The following is an 18,799-nucleotide window of genomic DNA, read 5'->3' on the forward strand; positions in this document are numbered from 1 at the left end:
GTTATCGAACTCGATCACTAACCCTCAACGCAAGAATGATTATGTGTAATTGTGTTGGAGATGACGAAGAACGAAGATGAGAAGCCTTTGTGTATCTCTCAGTCGTTGGTGTTTTTTTTGAATAATTGAACCTTTGATAATATATATGATAGCTTAACAGTTGGAGATGAGAGAAACAAAATTTTTGGCATTCTTGATCAGTTCGGTCGACCTCTTGTAGTGCTTAGGTCGACCTAACAGAGCTTGCAGAATTTTGCTCCCAGTTAGGTCGACCTGTTTAAGGAGTAGGTCGACCAGAATCCTCTTCAGATGCATTCTGGGGACATTTTCTCAGATTAGGTCGACCTAGTTGATGTGTAGGTCGACCTAGCAGACTGATATGTAAATTTCATCAATTTAGGTCGACCTAGATGATGTGTGAGTCGACCTAGCAGATAAATATGGATTTTTCTCCATTTTAGGTCGACCTGGGTTGATGGTAGGTCGACCTAACTGCTGCTTTTCTGCATTCTTCTTGTTTTGCTTGTGTTGAGTCAACCTATAAGCATAATAGGTCGACCTGTTCTGACATGAGTGATCAATGCTTGCTTTTCTTTGAGTTTTCTGCTTCCACCTTGTTGCTTGTATGCTTATTGAGTTTGCCATGAATCAAAAACATCTTTGTGATTGTAATCTTGTATTCACAGAAGAATAGTAAGAAAATGTAGGGTCGGGCACATTAGAAGAATAACAAAGATCCCAAAGGACTAACAAGCGATGAGAGCAAAAAGGAAAAACAGATTTTCCCTTTGACCTTTATATATTAGCAATAGGCAATTCCATGAGATACTATCAAAGATCGAGGAAAACTTAATATCATAAATAAAAGTCTTAATTTGGCCTCAATCTTGTCACCACACTCAACCACTTTAAGAAGTACCACATATACCCACTAAAGCCTAGAGTGCATGTTATGGGTCGACCAAACAACCCAATAAAATCAGCCTAATACCAAAAGCGCAATTCTGAGTACCCTCGCAGCGAAGTGATAGACAAGTTAACCCTATAAGAGAACCACACATTACAATGAGACTATTTTCCCATCATCGACCATTGGATATAATTAGATAGTCCTAAATTTCGTGTCATGTCAAGCAAGAGCAGTTTTAATAGTCCATCATATAAAAGCTCTTTCATGTGCCATAACAAATATTTTTTATTCACTGTTGCAATGTTACACCTATCTAAGCGCACATACTTAGCGCTGGAAAGCTCTACGTTTATACTTCACCGATCTTCGGTATAAAGTGAATATTTTTTTATTACAAAAAGGTCAAAGGCCCAAGAAAACAAGCAAGCTACACCGACACCATCCTAGAAAAGGGGACACCTCTAGAATCATCATCCAAAAGGCTAATTAAACAATCAGGCGCCAAATTGTAATACACAATATCAGAACATAAGTTACAACCAACACTCGCAAGCGCATCATCATACTTGTTCACTTCTTTAAAGGAAGATTTAAAGTGTTTATATTTCAAATTTGTATTGGACCATTTTTATTTTGTAAACATTTGTATTGAACCATTTTTATTCTATAAAGATTTCGTCCAATTATAACTCAATACATTTAAATTTTGTTCAAAGATTTATTTTAAAATTACCAAATATTTTATAAGTTTTTACAAATTTTACAATAATCTTGAGATTTATTTGTATAATATATCACGCCAACATCCACAACAAACAGGTTGACTAACGATCATTTGATAAAATAATTTAATTAAAATATAAAATAATTTAGAGACCTAGTTACAATTTTTTAAGTTTAAAAACATATTTGTTCCATTGGTGGGGGAAGTGGTATAAGACAGTATGATTTAGAAAGAGGAGCATGACAGTGAGTATAATGTCTATTCGGGGTATAGATTGTGGAGGAACCACCAGGCGAATCAACATGATAAAAGGGTGGAAGGAGACTGGGAGAGCCTGTGGAACATCATGGCCCCTCCTAAAGTAAAGCATCTTCTATGGAGAATTTGTCGGGGTGTTTACCAACACGCATTAGAATTCGACAACATTATGTCCGATGCCCTTCCATTTGTCAAAGTTGTGAATTCAAAGATGAAGATGATTGACATGTGTTCTTTGGGTGTATGACTATTAGACAGTGTTGGTGGGCAACAAGTTTGTCTCATGTTATAGAGCCACACTTACATTCTTTTCATGATGCTAAATCCATTATTCTTGACATTTGTAGAAAAGAGGATGAGCGAGATGCTGGTGCCTGGTAGGTTTCCAATGTTAATTGATTCTCTTTGGAGGTTTAGAAATGATGTGGTTTGGAACAATGATCGAGAGGAGATATCGAGAGCAGGCATCCAAGCTTACTATAGTTGGCAAGATTGGTATTCAGCTCGTGAGGTTAGTGGAGGTCATAACGAGTCTCATAATCCTATACTATGGACTCCTCCTAATGAAGGATGGGTAAAGTTTAATGTGGATGCACACTTTAACAATCATCTTAGGACAACAAATAGATGTTGGTGTGCGCGAGATAATATGGGTATATTTATCATTGTAGGTGTTACTTGGGATGTTGGTCTTATGTCCATCATTGAGGCAGAAGCTGTAGCTCTGAAAGAAGCGATCCAAAGTGGCATTGATATGAATATGAATTCTGTGATTTTTGAGAGTGACTCTCAACTGATGGTGAAAGTTATTCATTTTAATCATGTCGGTTGTTCTGAATTTAGTCGTATTATTTCTTCTATTAAACATATGTTACATTTTTTCTCCAACTTTGAAGTGAAGTTTATTAAACACTAAGCGAATATAGTTGCCCATTTGTTAGCAAAGACGGTTAATTCTTTGGCTAGACGTAATAATGATAATGTTATTCCTCCTTGTATTGAATCTTTGTTGATTAATGAAAGAAGTTAATTTTGAATAATGAAAAAAAGAGTTTAAAAACATATTTAAAAAATTTCAAATAATTTAGAGCAACAAATGAATTACTATTTTATAAGTATTGTTTTTATTTTATTATTATATTTTTTTTCATTTTATAAAACATGGGCACCTTTGCAAATTACAATTGAAAAAACGGAAAAAGATATTTTCAACAACAACAATTAAAATAAAAATGCAGTTGCAAACCCAATCGCTGTGGCCGTGTAAATTTGTAGGCAACAACAACACCACCAGAATCAGAACAACACTTCCAAACAACAAGAGAAGAACTTCGAAGTCACTGCGAGTCAGAGCAATGCGAGCGGTGGTTCAGCGTGTGGCCTCCGCATCGGTCGAAGTCGAAGGCCGCATCGTATCGGAAATCGGTCCCGGCCTTCTCGTTCTCGTCGGGATTCATGACTCCGACTCTGATGCCGACGCCGATTACATGTTTGATTCTATTCCTCTTTAGAATTTCAACTCAATATTTCGTTTTATGTATATTTACTTTTTAAACTTTAACAGATGTCGAAAGGTGTTGAACATGAGGTTATTTACAAATGAAGATAGTGGCAAAGCATGGGACCATAGTGTCATGCAGAAAAATTATCAAGTTTTACTTGGTAAAGTATGCAACCACATTTATAATCGCTTATGCTATAAGTTGTAAATTAAACTGTTTATCCAAACAAGACCTTATGCTATAAGTAATTATGTGATAATGTTTGATAATGCTGAATTATGGGTTTGTACAGTGAGTCAGTTTACGTTGTATGGAATCTTGAAGGGTAACAAGCCAGACTTCCACGTGGCAATGGCACCTCAAAGAGCCAAGCCCTTCTATGCCTCGGTAGTCGACAGGTTTAGGAATGCTTATAACTCTGATGCAATCAAGGGTATGTTTTTAGTTTATATTTCTATTACTTGATCTGATAGAATATTTTTCTTTTGATACATTGTTGGTGTAGACAGTTTACCAATGCCAACAAATCATAACGATATGTGTGGTTTTAGAACTAGTTCGTTAAATTGATACTTTGACTTCTCAGTAAGTAATTAGCTATAAGTTATAACAATACATTATTTTCCATTCACGCTACGTGTTTTATGTGCATGAAAGTACCGCTTAAATCGAAGAGAAAATTTTATCGAACAAATGTAAGATGGGCGGGTGATGTTGAACATGATAAAGTGTTGGTCAGTAAAAAACCAACACGAAAGTAAATAAAGTGTAGCAGAGATCAAGATATTGCGTTGTATGTATGGTGAGACTAGATGGGGTGAAATTAGAAATGACAATATTAAATAGGGTGTTAGGTAGCAACTATAGTAGAAAAGATGGTGGGAAATAGACTTAGGTGATTTGGGCACGTAGAGAGAAGACTTACGAATTCAGTTGTAAGGAGAATTGATCAGATGTAGAGTAGTCAATCAACTAGAGATAGAGGAAGACTTAGAAAAACTATTAGAGAAATTATTAAAAAAGATCTCGAGATTAACGAGTTGGATAGAAACACGGTCTTTGATAAAATATTATGGTGTAATTTTGTTGCTGTAATATTATAAAAAACCGATGTTATACCTATTGATTTTATCAAAAACTCGATGGTGTATGAAAGTCGTGTGCAATGAAGAGAGTTAAAAAGAAATGATAAAGAGAAATGAAAATGAGAGACAGGATCAAGAGAGTATAGGAGGTGCTTGAGTAATGTGAAAGGAAGAGGGTGTGTGAAAATTAGGATAGTAATTTAGTAAGTTCAATTTAGTAAGAAAACTTATTATATTATGCTATGGACTCTACAGATGAACATACCTAACTTACATACCTAATAATGTCTAATGTATTTTCTCAACTTAGAGATTTTTTTTTCTTTTTTTATCGGTGGTCATTGAACTCGATACTCGGGGTTTACAACATTCACACCCCACCGACCACTTGTACTGGACCCTTGTTGCATGTGATATGGAGTGGATGGTTTACAAAGCCACGTCTACTGTCTAGTATAAAACAAGTCTCACGCCTCTGCAGGGTATCTAGGAAACCTGGTTGTATGCAATGGGGTAATGACTGTTACCAGCAGATTATCTATTGCAGTCAACAATAACAAAAACAAATACCAGTGCAATCTTTCCTTGCTCTCCATCAAATCATGTTATTGTTAATTTTAAAATTTGTTTGGTGTGTGATTTCTGATGTCTAAATTACTTGTTATTAATGATGTTACAACCAAATATTTTTGGTGATTACTTGTCGATCTATAAAACACAATTTTGAGGATGCCTATGATTATGAATTTTCAACGACTGCTCAATTTTTTTTCTAGTACTTAATAGTTGGAAATGCATTAGTTGTTTTGTAAGTGTTGTGGATACATCTAAGCAGTCTCAGTTGTCATGTTTTGTGTTGATTCATTTTAAAACTCAGTTATATTCACTTGTAATTTTAAGATCCTTTTGATTTCTTATACAGATGGTGTATTTGGAGCTAAGATGAAGGTATAAGTTATTTCATTAAATTCCTGCTTTTCTTGTTGAGAAGATTAAACACTTCATATGTTGACATGCCTCATACTTGTGCTCATGAGCAGGTAAGTTTGGTTAATGATGGACCGGTTACCATGCAGCTTGATTCACAGTCATCCAAGTGAGTAGATGATATTAATTTTGAAAAAAAATGCATCTTTCTGTTATGAGAATATCATTGACAATTCGAATCATTCAGAAATACAGTTGCTGAAGCTGAATCTTGATTGGAGGTTGATCTGACTTGATGAGCATGAATTTGAATTCTGACCATTTTGTCAACAAGACCACATGTAAGACATTATTTTTAGTGTATTCTACTTGAAGCTTTTTCTTACTGATGTAGTAAACTTATCATTTCATAAGCTCAAAGAATGATTATGTTTGTCTTTTTCCGTTCTGTGAGCGTGGAACAGTGTCGGTCGTTATAACTTATGTGCCCTGGGAGAACCAGAGAAAAGGGTGTCTATAATTATTTAATTATCATTCTTTTTTCATATTCAGGATAATTGTCTGTTACACTGTCTGATAGTCTATTGATCTTATGCCGTGTTATACTGATAACTTGATTTGGCATCACTGTAGATTGTTCACACTGTAGGCCAAGAGCTATATGCATTTCCTGCAGAGCTAAAAACACGCCATTATGATTAAATGATGTTCCATATCAATTTCTGGAACAAACTTAGCATCTAGTAACCAACTTTATGATAAAAAACCTTAATGATAGTGAGAACGAAAGAAAAGAGGCCAAGTTGTTTGCACGAGTCATCATAACAACTAAGTGGCCATTTCATATCCATTACATCCCTAGAATATCAAGCCAGAAGCCCCATTTATTAACTTCTCCTTATGATTAGAAGTGCTCAAAAAGGAAATGCTTATTATTCTCTTATTTTATGTATAACTGATTAAGGGGCTTTTTGCTTGGTTTGGGTCTTGAAATGACCATTAGGATTCCTACATAGAAGTTAAATTTATAACCATGTGGTGACTAAGATTCGGGGTTTCAATAGTTTCAACATGAAAGATAGTTCATGACGAATTTGCTAAATACCTATGATTTTCCCATAACAAAAACAAAACGATACTCAGTAATCATATCCAAAAGTTACAAATCAGTAGCAAGCTAAAGATTATTCAATAAAAGAAAAAACTAAAGAGGAAGAAAAAGATAGAGACTAGTTGAGCAAGTAAGGATTCTTCAGCATTTAAGTACACCAACACGGTTCAATTAGTTAAATCATTAAACATAATCCTATAATTTATAGCAATAGAGGAATTCATCATCCAGTTAAGCTGAATTGAAATCAAAGTAACTTAAAACTTTAGAATAGAGGAATCACATCAGATCAAACTCATAAATTAGAATGAACGGAACCTACATCAAACTCACATATGGCGCGTGCGACATGTGTTGTTTCAACTTTGAGTTTGAACAACTTTGATTTAAGAAAGGATTTGAACGAAGATCAACGCGGTGTGTGTATGTGTGGCCCGTGGTTTAGATTTCAAAGCAGAGGTGGAAGATATGGGAACACGCTTGGTGGTTTGTGCTTTCTTGCTATTATTTTGGAAGTGTTTCGTTGTTTTATTGTTGTTTTAACTTCAAGAAAAAAATTAAAAAATGTTATTCAAAATAGAAAGCAAAGATTAAAAAAATGAAGGTATATTTTGTTAATTATTTAATTTGTCTTAGCAACTGCCCCTGTTGATTAGTAGTATTTCTTTAATCTTTCATTAAAAAATTTGTAACGTGTAAAACTAGTCTTCTGATATTAAAATGGATTTGGAATTAAAATGCTAGAAAATATTGATTTTAACAAAAGATTCACAAGTTTTAATTAAGGACAAATTATCAGAGAGAACTTAGTTTTGAATCTTAGTTAAAACAATGTTTAGTCATACTTTCTTTCTTGAATTTTGAATTACAAAAGTCATATTTCTTTGTTATGCTTGGATTGATGGAATATAATGGAGCAGAGCAGAAAAGAACATGATGAAATGAAATGGAGCGGAACGGAATGGAACATGATTCCACTCCATTGTTTGTGTATTTTTTTATAATTTAACATAACGGGACGAAACAAATTAGTTCATTCTATTGCATATATTCTAAATTGGATGAAATGAAAATTAAAGAATGGGATGAAATATGATGGAATGCATTCCATCATGTTCTGCCCCATTCCATAATCTTTTTATCAATTTAAACAATAGAACATAACATTATTCCATTTTATTCCGTTCAATTTTGTTGCATTTATCAATCCAGCCATACCCTAAGGCTTAAGACCAAAAAGTTGAATTAGTTACACAAAACTAAAGTGGGAATGAAAATGAATAAAAAAATTCAAACTTAAAGAGACTAATTTTACTTTTTCTGTAAGTATTTTTCTTTGATAGTTCAACTTTATATAATACTCCTACCAGTTACATATCTCTCAACTTAAACATAAGCAAAAATCATAATGTAATTCGTCCATACCATTACAACAACAATGAAACATTATCTCCCCAAGTAAAATCTGCTGTATAGATTAACTTATGTGATCATGTTTTATTTGTGATGATGCTTCTATTCAAATCATTCAGAATTTGTTATTAAACAAAAACACAATCTTGGAAAGATGTGTAATCAATTCAAATCTATTAAGGTATTTGGTAAAAGTTGTCGCAACCGCCTTCTCATTTGTCGTCGGAGTCTAATAATCATGACAAGTACATGACAAATTAACCATAATGTATACACGATAATGAATCCAGGAAATGCCCAATTGTCTGGGAAGAACATCAACACCAAAGAAACTATTGAAAGTGAAGCAAACACTTCCATGAAGGTATCTAGCTTTGTGGCAAACTTAAGGTTAATCCAATAGCCCATACAATATAGTAGAAAGCTAGCAACAGAGACTAACATAGTCTTTGGATGAAGTTGAAATGCAGTGGGATTATTTGGATAACTAACTTGGAGGAAAGCAAGAAGTACAAAAAACATGAAGGTGACAAGACCATGAAGAGGACTGGTTTCTAGTTCTACTCCCATGATGTTGTTATAAACATGAACAACACTGACAACATTAATTGTCACTTCATGAATTCTAGTAGAATTGGATCTTGGTCTTACCAAATCATCCATGAAGCAAATTTGTACTAGTCGATATTTTTCAAATATGGTAATGGAAACTCTCCTATAAGGGAATATATAGACTATAGCATTCCGATTGGGTTCACACACATACATTTTGCTTGCTATTTAGTATAATAACTTGCCATGAATCTTCTTCATATTTGATAAAAAGTCTAATCAAATCAAGTCAACCCCACTATTTATGTCATTTGATGACGTTTTGGATGATATAGTTCACAAATGCATTTTCATTAGTAATTAATTACTAATAACAGAAGGAAATGTATTATAATTAAGGCAGGTTTTTTTGTTGTTGATATAGTAAGGCAGGCTATTCGATATGTCATCAAATGACGTAAATAGTGGGGTTGAAGTATTTTTATCAATGTTGACGCAACAAAAGTAAATTAAAGTGGGATTTTTTTTTACCACTATACCGCCTTTTTACAAAGAAAATCCCAATATACTATTCATTTCACCTCTATTTCTCAATATACCGCTCTTTAAAAAAAAAAAAAAAAACGCTATTTCCCAATATACCATTCTTTCAAAAAAAAATAAATAAATTTGAGTATAGCATCTCCGCTATTTAAATGGGCGGAGCCTTTGTTTTGTATTAGGGGTGGTAAAACGGGTCTGACCCGCGAGGAAAACCCGTTTTACCCACACATTTTTGCGGCGCGGGCAAAATTTTAGACCTGATCCCTTTAATGTGTCTGCTCCGCCCCGTTCCGTTCTTTTGTGGGCATGAGCTTTTTTCATACAATTTTACTATTTTTAGGCATAAAAGGTTCAATGCCGGCGGATTTTCCCCGCCTTGCCCTCACTTTCTTGGCGCACGGGGTAAGGTTCTAGACCCGCACTCTTAAATATGTCGGTTCCGTCTTTTCGCGGGCTTTTGCGGAGCACCCCTGAACGGGGCGGGCATGCCCGTTTGCCACTCCTATTTTGTATAGAGCATCCGCCAAATGAATGAGCGGAACAGGGTATTTGGGCTTCTTTTCTTAACAATTTTTTAGAGGCTTCCGCCAAAACATTAGGCGGAGCCTCTCTTTTTTTTTACATGTCCACCCATTCAATTGGCGGAACAGAAAAAATTTACACACCTCCGCCCATCCAATTGGCGGAGGTTCTATAGCAATAATGCAAAATTTTTGAAAATTATTGATGAAATGTGTGGTATAATAGGAATTATCTCCTAAAAACATGGTAGAAGAAAAAAAATTCTTAAAAGTGGGAATTTTTTTTTTAAATAACCATGTATTAGAAAAAAATTACGCAAATAACCATACTTCGGAAAAAATTACGCAAATAACCAAGTTTCAGAAAACATTGACACCAAGGCGCCATGTGAGATGGCGCCACCATTGTATCAGATGAAGGGAGGCGCCATTTGGGATGGCTCCTATGTACAACTTTTCTGCAATAAGCCATCTCAGATGGCACCTTGGTGCATTTTCAAATGGAAAAATGAACAAAAATATACAAGGAGGCGCCATATGAGATGGCTCCTCCTCCTAAAAGTTGAAGGGAGGCGCCATTTGACATGACTTATTGGGACTGGGTGTGCCATGTCATATGGCGCCTATGACTAAAAAAAAGGGAATAAGCCATGTGAGATGACGCTTTGGTGTTAAGGGTTTCAGAAATCTGGTTATTTGCGTAATTTTTTTCAAAACGTGGTTATTTGCGTAATTTTTTTTAATACGTGGTTATTTTTAAAAAAATATTCTAAAAGTGGTCCACCACTTAATGTTTTACAGAAGAAACAAAAAAACAAAAATTTATTCAAGAAACTTTATTTGATCTATGCTTCGCACACACGACCAAATCCAGGAATGAATTCAACGAGAGTCGAAAATATTAACTTATGTTTTGATAGTTGAAAATAATGACATCAGTTCCTTTTTCACATAGTTGCACACTAGTAGAAGACCCGTGCGTCCGCACGGGTAATTCATATCTTAATTTGAATAATATAATACAAATGAAATAAGCGAAAGTATGACCTCTAAAAATAGTGAATTTCAATAATAAAATTCATAGGAATTAGTAAAAGTTACATCAAATTCTAGTAGCTAAGGATTTGCTACAAAATTTATAAATTTTCAAATAAATAAATGATACAAATTTAAAACTCTAGCATCTTTTTATTAAGTTAAAGATTAAAAAAAGTATTGTGTGGTGATAGTGACCCGTAAAAATAATGAGTTTCAGTGACAAAATCTCGTAGTTCAATCAAAGTAGAATGCAGTTGAGTGAATGATATATTACTTCATGAATTGCATGATTGTATGTAATATGGTTTGATAAAAATGAAATTATATATATAGACTAAAATTAAAATAAATAAAATGCAAAATCATGCATTCTAATTTAGTGCTGGGTTTAGTTAATAAACTGTATGATTAAAATTAAATACGTAAGATATATTTTATTATTATATACTCAATTAACTAAAAAATAGTTAATCTTTGAACTTACTAAGATATATATTGAATTTTATTGTATACTAAAATATTTGATTATGAGATATTGAATTAAGAGTTACACTCTTTTAATTTTTTTTGATAAGACAGTATTTTAATTTTTAATGTAAATAATAATGGTGGTTTATGACAAATAGTTTCAATAATGACAGTTTTTGTAGTTAATACGATTATTGTTTTTGTATTTAATAAAATTAATTTCATTAATTATTACTTGATTCTTATTTATTTATCATGAATACAAAGTTAAAATATAATAATTGCTGACAGCCAAATATAATATCACTATTATTGAAATGGTTCTTCTAAAAAGACCAATGATTTGCAAAGATCGTTCATAAAAATAACTTTGACTTAATATTTCTTTTACAAATATTTAGTGACTAAAATAAGCCATACTTTGCTAGTTAACTAATTATTGTATAAATTTATTTAATTTGTGTAACTAAGTCTACAACATAGCATACCATTATATACTCATGTAGTTGTATTGACAACACAAATGTATAGCAATTTTTTACTTAAAATATAGTACCTATTGTATGCCTAAGTATATGTGTTTAATCATGGGTTTAAAAACAATGTGTAACTGTGTTAGTTGATTTTTCCACGCCACAACCTTTTTGCCTAAAATATGTATAGCTCTGCACAGCTCTAAAACCTGTGCAACTTTTGCAATAAATATCATATTTGAATAGTTCTTTTTTTTAATAAATATATATACACAAAGACCCTGCAGCAGAAAATAAAAGAGAAACTCATCCAACAACATTCAAAATTCTGCATAAGATAGACTAACAATTTTTTACATCCTATTAACTACACCAATAACCTGCATAATACAAAATCGGTTCAGCAAAACCAAAAAATAAACCGTGTAAATAGTTATTTACAGAAAAAAATATGCACAATTGAAATTATTCTTTATTAAAACTACCTTTTAAATTGAATATATTTTTAAAATATTCCCTGCACATAAATTGAGTATCTTATGAATATCTTTTAAATTGAATATAAATTAGAATATATATCTTTAATACTACCTGACTATTAATCTATTTTTAATACTCCTTGCATATAAATTAAAAGCACTCCAACTATAAATCACGTTTGTTGGATGAATGATCCCTGCAGCCATTAAATCTTCATATTTGCCGGTGGTAGCATTATAATCATATTTGGGATTATCGCTGGACAGAACCTATACAACACACAAATTACATCAGCACAAACAAAACGGTTTACATTGCAAGGTATCCAAATTAAGCCGATTTCCTTACCTTCCCCAAGGACTCAGCTGTATAGTAAAGGAGTAGCTTCTTGATTAAGAACCTACAAGAGCCTCCAAATGCAGTACTGAAACTAAGATTATGTCGATATATAACTAAATTAATAAAGCTATTCACAAATCTAACCAACCTGTAGCGTACATACTGTGTCGGTTGACGGGAAAATAACTCCTAAAGCTGAATCAAATGACGATAAGCAAATTGTTATCCAAATATGTATATATAGATTATGGTCATTATTGTTAGAACAACAACTCTGATTCAAAAAATATTGTCTTGTGTTTTTGCATAATATTGAGATGATGCAATTAATCTTACCGAGATAATCCCACGCTGTCAGGTAAGGGAAGCCCAACTTGGGAAACAGCCACAAACTACCTAGGTGAACCAAATGTAAGGTGAATCCATGAAAATTATCGTAATGATCCCTGCAGCCATTAAATCTTCATATTTTCCTGTGGTAGCATTATAACCATATTTGGGATTGTCGATGGACATAACCTATACAATACACAAATTACATCAGCACAAGCAAAACGATTTACATGGTAAGGTATCCAAATTAAGCTAATTTCCTTCTCAATCAAACACTACCATTTACACCGACATTCTTAGCATTTAATTTCAGACGGTAGATAAGAGCTCTTTTAACAATGTCTGCTCCAACCTGCACCACATCATTGTGATTGTAAATTCGTAACCGGAATGTGTAGTAAATTATGATATACTTCCAAGCACCCAAAACCTAACAAAATTGAATTAATAAACCAGAACACCATATCCGCATTAAGCTCCTAATTTTTCCATGCTAAATTTCAATAGAAAAACACAACTGTGACATAATCATGGGAAAAACAATGACGATTACCTTTTCTAAGAAAATTTGGGAAGTCACCTGGTGCATTGTTCTGTTTTTGTATATTCCTATTTTGTTGTAACACCCTATTTTCTTGAAGAATGGCAATAATACTTCTTTTTCTTTTTTTCTTGCTATAAATGATATAATTCAGGAACATTGATTACAATTAGCTTCACTCCATTAATTAATATTGCTGCTACATCGATTGAACCTCCGCGCCGATCAGCTATGTTTTCTAATATCTCCTTGTTGGTAGCTTTACATGCTTTCTTAACAGCATGCATTGGATTCTCCCAGAAATCAGGCTATCCCTGCAGGATTAAGAAATCAAATCGCATTGTGTATGAATAATAATAATAATAATAATAATAATAATAATAATAATATGTAGAATGAAATATGTACCTCATTGAGTATATTTTTAAATAGATGTTTTTGCAAATATTTTGCAACATGACAACCTGCGTGTCCATCGAATATTGTGTACAATCCTAAATCATAACCTTTTAGTTTCCTGCATTGAGCGAAAACATAGTCTTCCATTCCATGACTCATTTCTCCTTCCATTAAATGATATCCATGGCTGAAACATCGAGTAGAAGGCTTATTCTTTTCACCAGTATCATCTCCTCCTCCAGCTTTTTCTTCATCGCCGTAGTTATTATCGAAATAATCATTCTTTCTATCAAGAGAGCCCATATAGCTTCCCTTCCTTGATGTCTTGTAAAAGCAAAGTTAGAATTTGCTTCCAATTTCCTCCATTGAAGCATAGCATAAAATATGCATACATACCTTAAAAGCAGCAGCATGATTCCCATCAGCAATCAAGGAAGAATATCTCTTATGCAAGTTAGCATGAGCAATAAGGATATTCATGATTGTTTGATGGGTAAATTTTTCTTTGATATGTTAGAAGTTGAGGTCAAACAAAAGCATGTTATTTTATAACTGTACACAGAAAGAACTATAACAATAAAACGACTACAATATAGAAGCTAAACAATTATAAAAGGGCTACGTTAAGACTTATTCACTTCAAGACCAGTACAGATCCAATCAAACACAAAAATGGCATTAGGACTTATCCTTCATCATTCAATAAAAATAATAAAAAGACCTACAATGAAAAACGACTAAAAAACCAAACCATTTCACAACTCTACTAACACAAAAACTGCAACAAAATTCAGAATTGAAAAGGCCCTGCAACATGAAATCGAGTCTGAAAATATCGAAACAGTTCGAGATTTAACTTGCAACGGTCCAATTGACCATTCCATACCTTCATGAACATACTCGCGAATCAGCCTTGCAACATCATCATCATCATGCTAATCTTCATGCCTCACAATCTCCAAACATCATTTTCATCAATCCTGCACCTAATTGTGTAAACCGGCACCGGACCTGCTAAGGCCACATCACAAAAATCTGCAGCAAAGCAATGCATATCTGCTGCAACACCGTTCATACCAGTTCAATCTAAATTAACATCACAAAAACTAATGTTGTAACTTAATTATGAACCAATTCAAACGTTGCAATGAACTATCGATTATCGAAACAAAACAACACCTGATTCGAAATCAAATGCAAACTTAAGCTGAACCAAAACATTAAACCAGAACCGAGTTACTAACACAAGTGGGTTTAACCTCTACATCAAATCAACTTCTCTATCAAATCAGCTACGTCTTGAATGGTTGTGATGTTTTCAGAGTGCTTAAGCGCTTAAATACTAAGTGCTTAAGCTATAACCTGAATAGAACATACACATCACCAACCTGAAATAGTAAATCAAAACCAAATCAAAATCAAAATCAAATTAACCAACTCTCCAATTTATACACCATACTCTCCAATTAATCAATTAACCAACTAACCAAAATAATCTGCAACAGGCTTTCCAACTTCTTCATTATCCATTTCCACATGAACAAAATCAGCTGCAAAAGATGAATGAAGAAGATCTCTTTAACAGAAAAATGAAGTAGAAATTGAGAATCAGAGTAACAAAGACATTACCTTAGACTTTGAAGATGAATCAGTTGAGATGCGACACACAACAACCCTTCCGACGGCGTCACACATCAAGACGACTGCCGGCTCATAACAATAGGACCGACGTCGCAAGATGTTGAAGGATGTTGAAGAGGAACGGAGCTGATGTGAGAGAAAGAAGGACGTTGAAGGGAGAAGATGATTTTCTGACCTTCTAGGGTTTTGGGGGAGAGTGGGAGGAAGAAAGGGAAAAGTGAAAGAATGAAGGAATTTTGAAAAATTTTGAAAAAGAAAAGTGAGGGGAACATTGAAAATGGGATGTAGTTGCCACTTGGCATAATCCTTGATTTTCATTGGACAACAAATGTTTATTTAGTCAATTACTTAAAAGGGCATCAATTAGTATAAATGAAAAGTGAGTTAAAGGGTAATATAGGGTGTTTGGTGGTATGTCTCATTCTTAGTTAGGTAGTTGATTCCTTTTTTTTACAAAATTCGCAGCTGAGAAAAATGTTATTTTGCTATTAAGACTAATTAAATATTTATAATACTTTTTTGGTATTAAATATTTAATTAAAGAAAATTTATTCTTACTCTTTATAATTATTAAAGAAAACTAGAATATTATAATAAAAATTATATTTTGACTTAAGAAATATATTATAAATTTTACCAAAAAATACATAATTATAAGAACAAATAAACTCAAGCTAAGTAAAAGACATGTGTAAATACATTGGTCTTACAAGTTATCATATTCTAAATATATTTATTGGAGTTTTTCATTGTGAACACTTCTCTCTACATATGTAATTAAACAATTATTCAAACACTCATTTTTCACATAGTTGCACATTTCTTTTTTCACAAAATTCACAATTGAGAAAAATGTTATTTTGCTATTAAGACTAATTAAATATTTATAATACTTTTTTGATATAAAATATTTAATTAAAGAAAATTTATTTCTTACAATTTTTAATTATTGTAGAAAACTAGAATATTATAATAAAAATTATATTTTAAAATATTATTTGAAAATAATCATACTAGTGGACAAAAATTAGTTGATACTAATCTTGAAATTAAAAAAAAAGTTAAACTTTAAATATTGTTGAAATGTAATAGCAAGAGGAAGAGACAAACAAATAATTTATATTGCACCTTTATAAAAAGATGATGATGATGCATCTCAATTAAAAAAAAATAAGAAAAATAAAATTAAAAAAAATAGTGTGTGGAGATTTTGATATTGATATTATTTTTTTGGGTTAAATAGTATAGTAATTAAAATTTTACTATTTAAAGGTAAATAAGCGGAATATCGCAGATTTGAACTCGCGTCTCAATGTCTCTGCACAACTAATATGTATACTTGTGATTAATATGTATGAACTAATAGATTTTAACTTAATTACACATTTCACTTTAGTCTTTATCTATTAAACTATACGTATTAGTTCCTTAAAAACGGTTCTGTTAGTTAACTTAATCCTTTCTGTTAAATTGTGAAAAAACGTTAACGTATGTTAATGTGGCACGACAACAAGGTAATACTGAAATAAGTGGATCAACAAAGACTTATATCATCATTATAAGCTTCATTTTCATACTTACGCATTTTTTTGAGTTTGTTAGGATTACTATTCATCTTCTTTTTTACTAACCAAACAAGACATTATGCTATAAGTAATTATGCAATAATGTTTGATTATGCTGAATTAAGTTGTTTTAATTGCTTGAATATGGGTTTAACAGTGAGTCAGTTTACGTTGTATGGATTCTTGAAGGGTAATTTTCATGTGGCAATGACGCCTCATAGAGCCGAGCCCTTGTATGCCTCTTTAGTGGACAAATTTATGAATGCTTATAACTTTGATACAAACAATTGAATATCTAATTCTTTGTGTCGAAGCAACATCCATCAAAGTCTGTATTAACGATATTCGACAGATCTAGAGTCGAATACAACAAGTAGTTATCGAAGGAGTGTACTTTAACATAGTTGAACTTATCATTTATTTTGTGTATTAGCTAAGATAGTTAGTTAGAGTTTATTTGGTGAACAAACAAACTCAGTTGTAAATAGGGAGGTACTCTATTGTAGTATATATAAGAGGAGAGAAAAAGACTGAATAAAATTTCTAGTAAAAAAGAGAGAGAAGCTCTGCAGATTCTATTCCATCTTCTTCCCCTTTCTGCCAAAACCCTAATATCATCTCTTTCTCTTTTCTCTCTCAATTATCTTCTCTCATAATCTTTGTGCATCTGTTTACCTGAATTTTTGGCAAACAATCGCTAGTCTTTAGAAATATTACTTGCAGGATCGATTAGTATATCCTAGGACATATTGTGCGTAAACTCTTAGAAAATGTTTGATTATTGCTATAAAAGTATACTATAACTTTATAAGGAACAAAAATATAAGTTGCAAAGAAAAGGGGCAAGGAGTTTCGACTGTGTCGAAATCCTCACAAAAGAGCAATGTAAATGGGAAAGTAAATTGTTGAAACGATTAATAAAAAGTAAAGGGAAAGACTTTGCTCACTGACTCATGTCTCACTCTTGTTTGGGTACATTGAGTTTTTGAGTTTTTGTAATGATATTGCCACCTTGAATCCTTACACTAAAATCCCTATATACATACTAATACATAAATAACTTCCTGCAACGACTCTATTTCTAGCGATCGACACATATCTTACTGCATGTTTTCCAACCCTCTAACTTGATTCCACGCATCTTCAATGCATGGATAAGGCCAAAGAACAATTATTTAATCTAATCTCTTCGTTTCGCCCCAACTTCCAATGTCGACCATCACCCTTGTCGAATCCCTGAGAATAGCATCTTTTATAGTATGAAAAAATGGCAAGTTCCACGTGTCATACCCAAACTTTTACCCCTAAGACCCCACCTATCATTTATTTTCATTCAACGATGATCACAAGCATGACACTCTCCTTTCCCCTTGACCATTGGGTTTAACTTTTGTGGGAGATCACCATCCACCCTTGTGCTTCCTTTTTCGTATCTTTATTTGCTTATGTTTATCATCTAATCTTTGCTAACCTTTATTCAAAATATAAAAATATGTTGGTTTCTTTCTTCTTTTCTTATTGAGCAAGGTAGGGTTGACAATCAAAGAAGCAAGATAATGACCAACACTTAAGAGAATCTTATTTCATAATCAAAGACGTTCAAAATCTTAAAGTAACTTAGTTTGTGGTGGAAGTTTTCCCAAGGACCATTGTTTCCAAATTAGGGTTTTGGTTCACCAAAGTCAAAGTAGTGGTAAACTCTTGGTTACATGAATTTTTCTTTAAGGCATGACCTATAATCTTATGCCATATGCATGTCAAGCTTCATTCAACCTCATTTGATCAAGAGGGTGTCAAGTTTGGTGCATATTTTCACAAATGATTCAAGTTTGGTTCATGGTTTATTTCCATGCCATCTTCACTCATTTATCAGGAAATCATCAAGATTAATCAAGGGCCATTTAAGTTTCATTCATTTGGTACTCAAATTTTCATCATGGAGTCTTGGAATGCAATAAAACATCAAAAATTACAAG

General features: G+C 32.8%; 1 protein-coding gene and 1 long non-coding RNA gene across 12 annotated transcripts; one reads left to right on the forward strand and one right to left on the reverse strand.

The window, feature by feature from the left end:
* The first annotated feature begins 3,095 nt into the window (after positions 1–3,095).
* On the forward strand, positions 3,096–5,843 carry LOC131641656 (uncharacterized). 3 transcript variants are annotated; one of them, XM_058911956.1, is made up of 6 exons: positions 3,096–3,381; positions 3,457–3,554; positions 3,687–3,827; positions 5,402–5,427; positions 5,520–5,575; positions 5,654–5,843. In XM_058911956.1, exons 1-6 carry the CDS (start codon positions 3,125–3,127, stop codon positions 5,679–5,681), a joined length of 606 nt encoding a protein of 201 aa, XP_058767939.1. In that variant the 5' UTR covers positions 3,096–3,124; the 3' UTR covers positions 5,682–5,843. The 3 variants fall into 3 exon arrangements, with proteins under 3 accessions (XP_058767939.1, XP_058767940.1, XP_058767941.1); XM_058911957.1 differs by having other exon boundaries at positions 5,662–5,843; XM_058911958.1 differs by lacking the exon at positions 5,654–5,843 and having other exon boundaries at positions 5,520–5,579.
* A 5,517-nt stretch (positions 5,844–11,360) lies between these two features.
* LOC131641655 (uncharacterized) lies at positions 11,361–15,498 on the reverse strand. 9 transcript variants are annotated; one of them, XR_009295587.1, is made up of 10 exons: positions 15,247–15,498; positions 15,105–15,167; positions 14,504–15,005; positions 13,627–14,013; positions 13,231–13,532; positions 12,957–13,029; positions 12,681–12,863; positions 12,493–12,539; positions 12,354–12,415; positions 11,362–12,274 (listed from the first exon to the last, which is right to left on the reverse strand). It is a non-coding gene; the product is annotated as an uncharacterized LOC131641655 (long non-coding RNA). The 9 variants fall into 9 exon arrangements; XR_009295586.1 differs by having other exon boundaries at positions 11,362–11,905; positions 12,011–12,042; positions 12,117–12,274; positions 12,354–12,863; XR_009295584.1 differs by having other exon boundaries at positions 11,363–12,274; positions 12,354–12,405.
* Between the last annotated feature and the right edge of the window lie 3,301 nt (positions 15,499–18,799).

The sequence above is a fragment of the Vicia villosa genome, unplaced genomic scaffold (genome assembly GCF_029867415.1).
Source record: "Vicia villosa cultivar HV-30 ecotype Madison, WI unplaced genomic scaffold, Vvil1.0 ctg.003908F_1_1, whole genome shotgun sequence".
Lineage (NCBI taxonomy): Eukaryota > Viridiplantae > Streptophyta > Magnoliopsida > Fabales > Fabaceae > Vicia > Vicia villosa.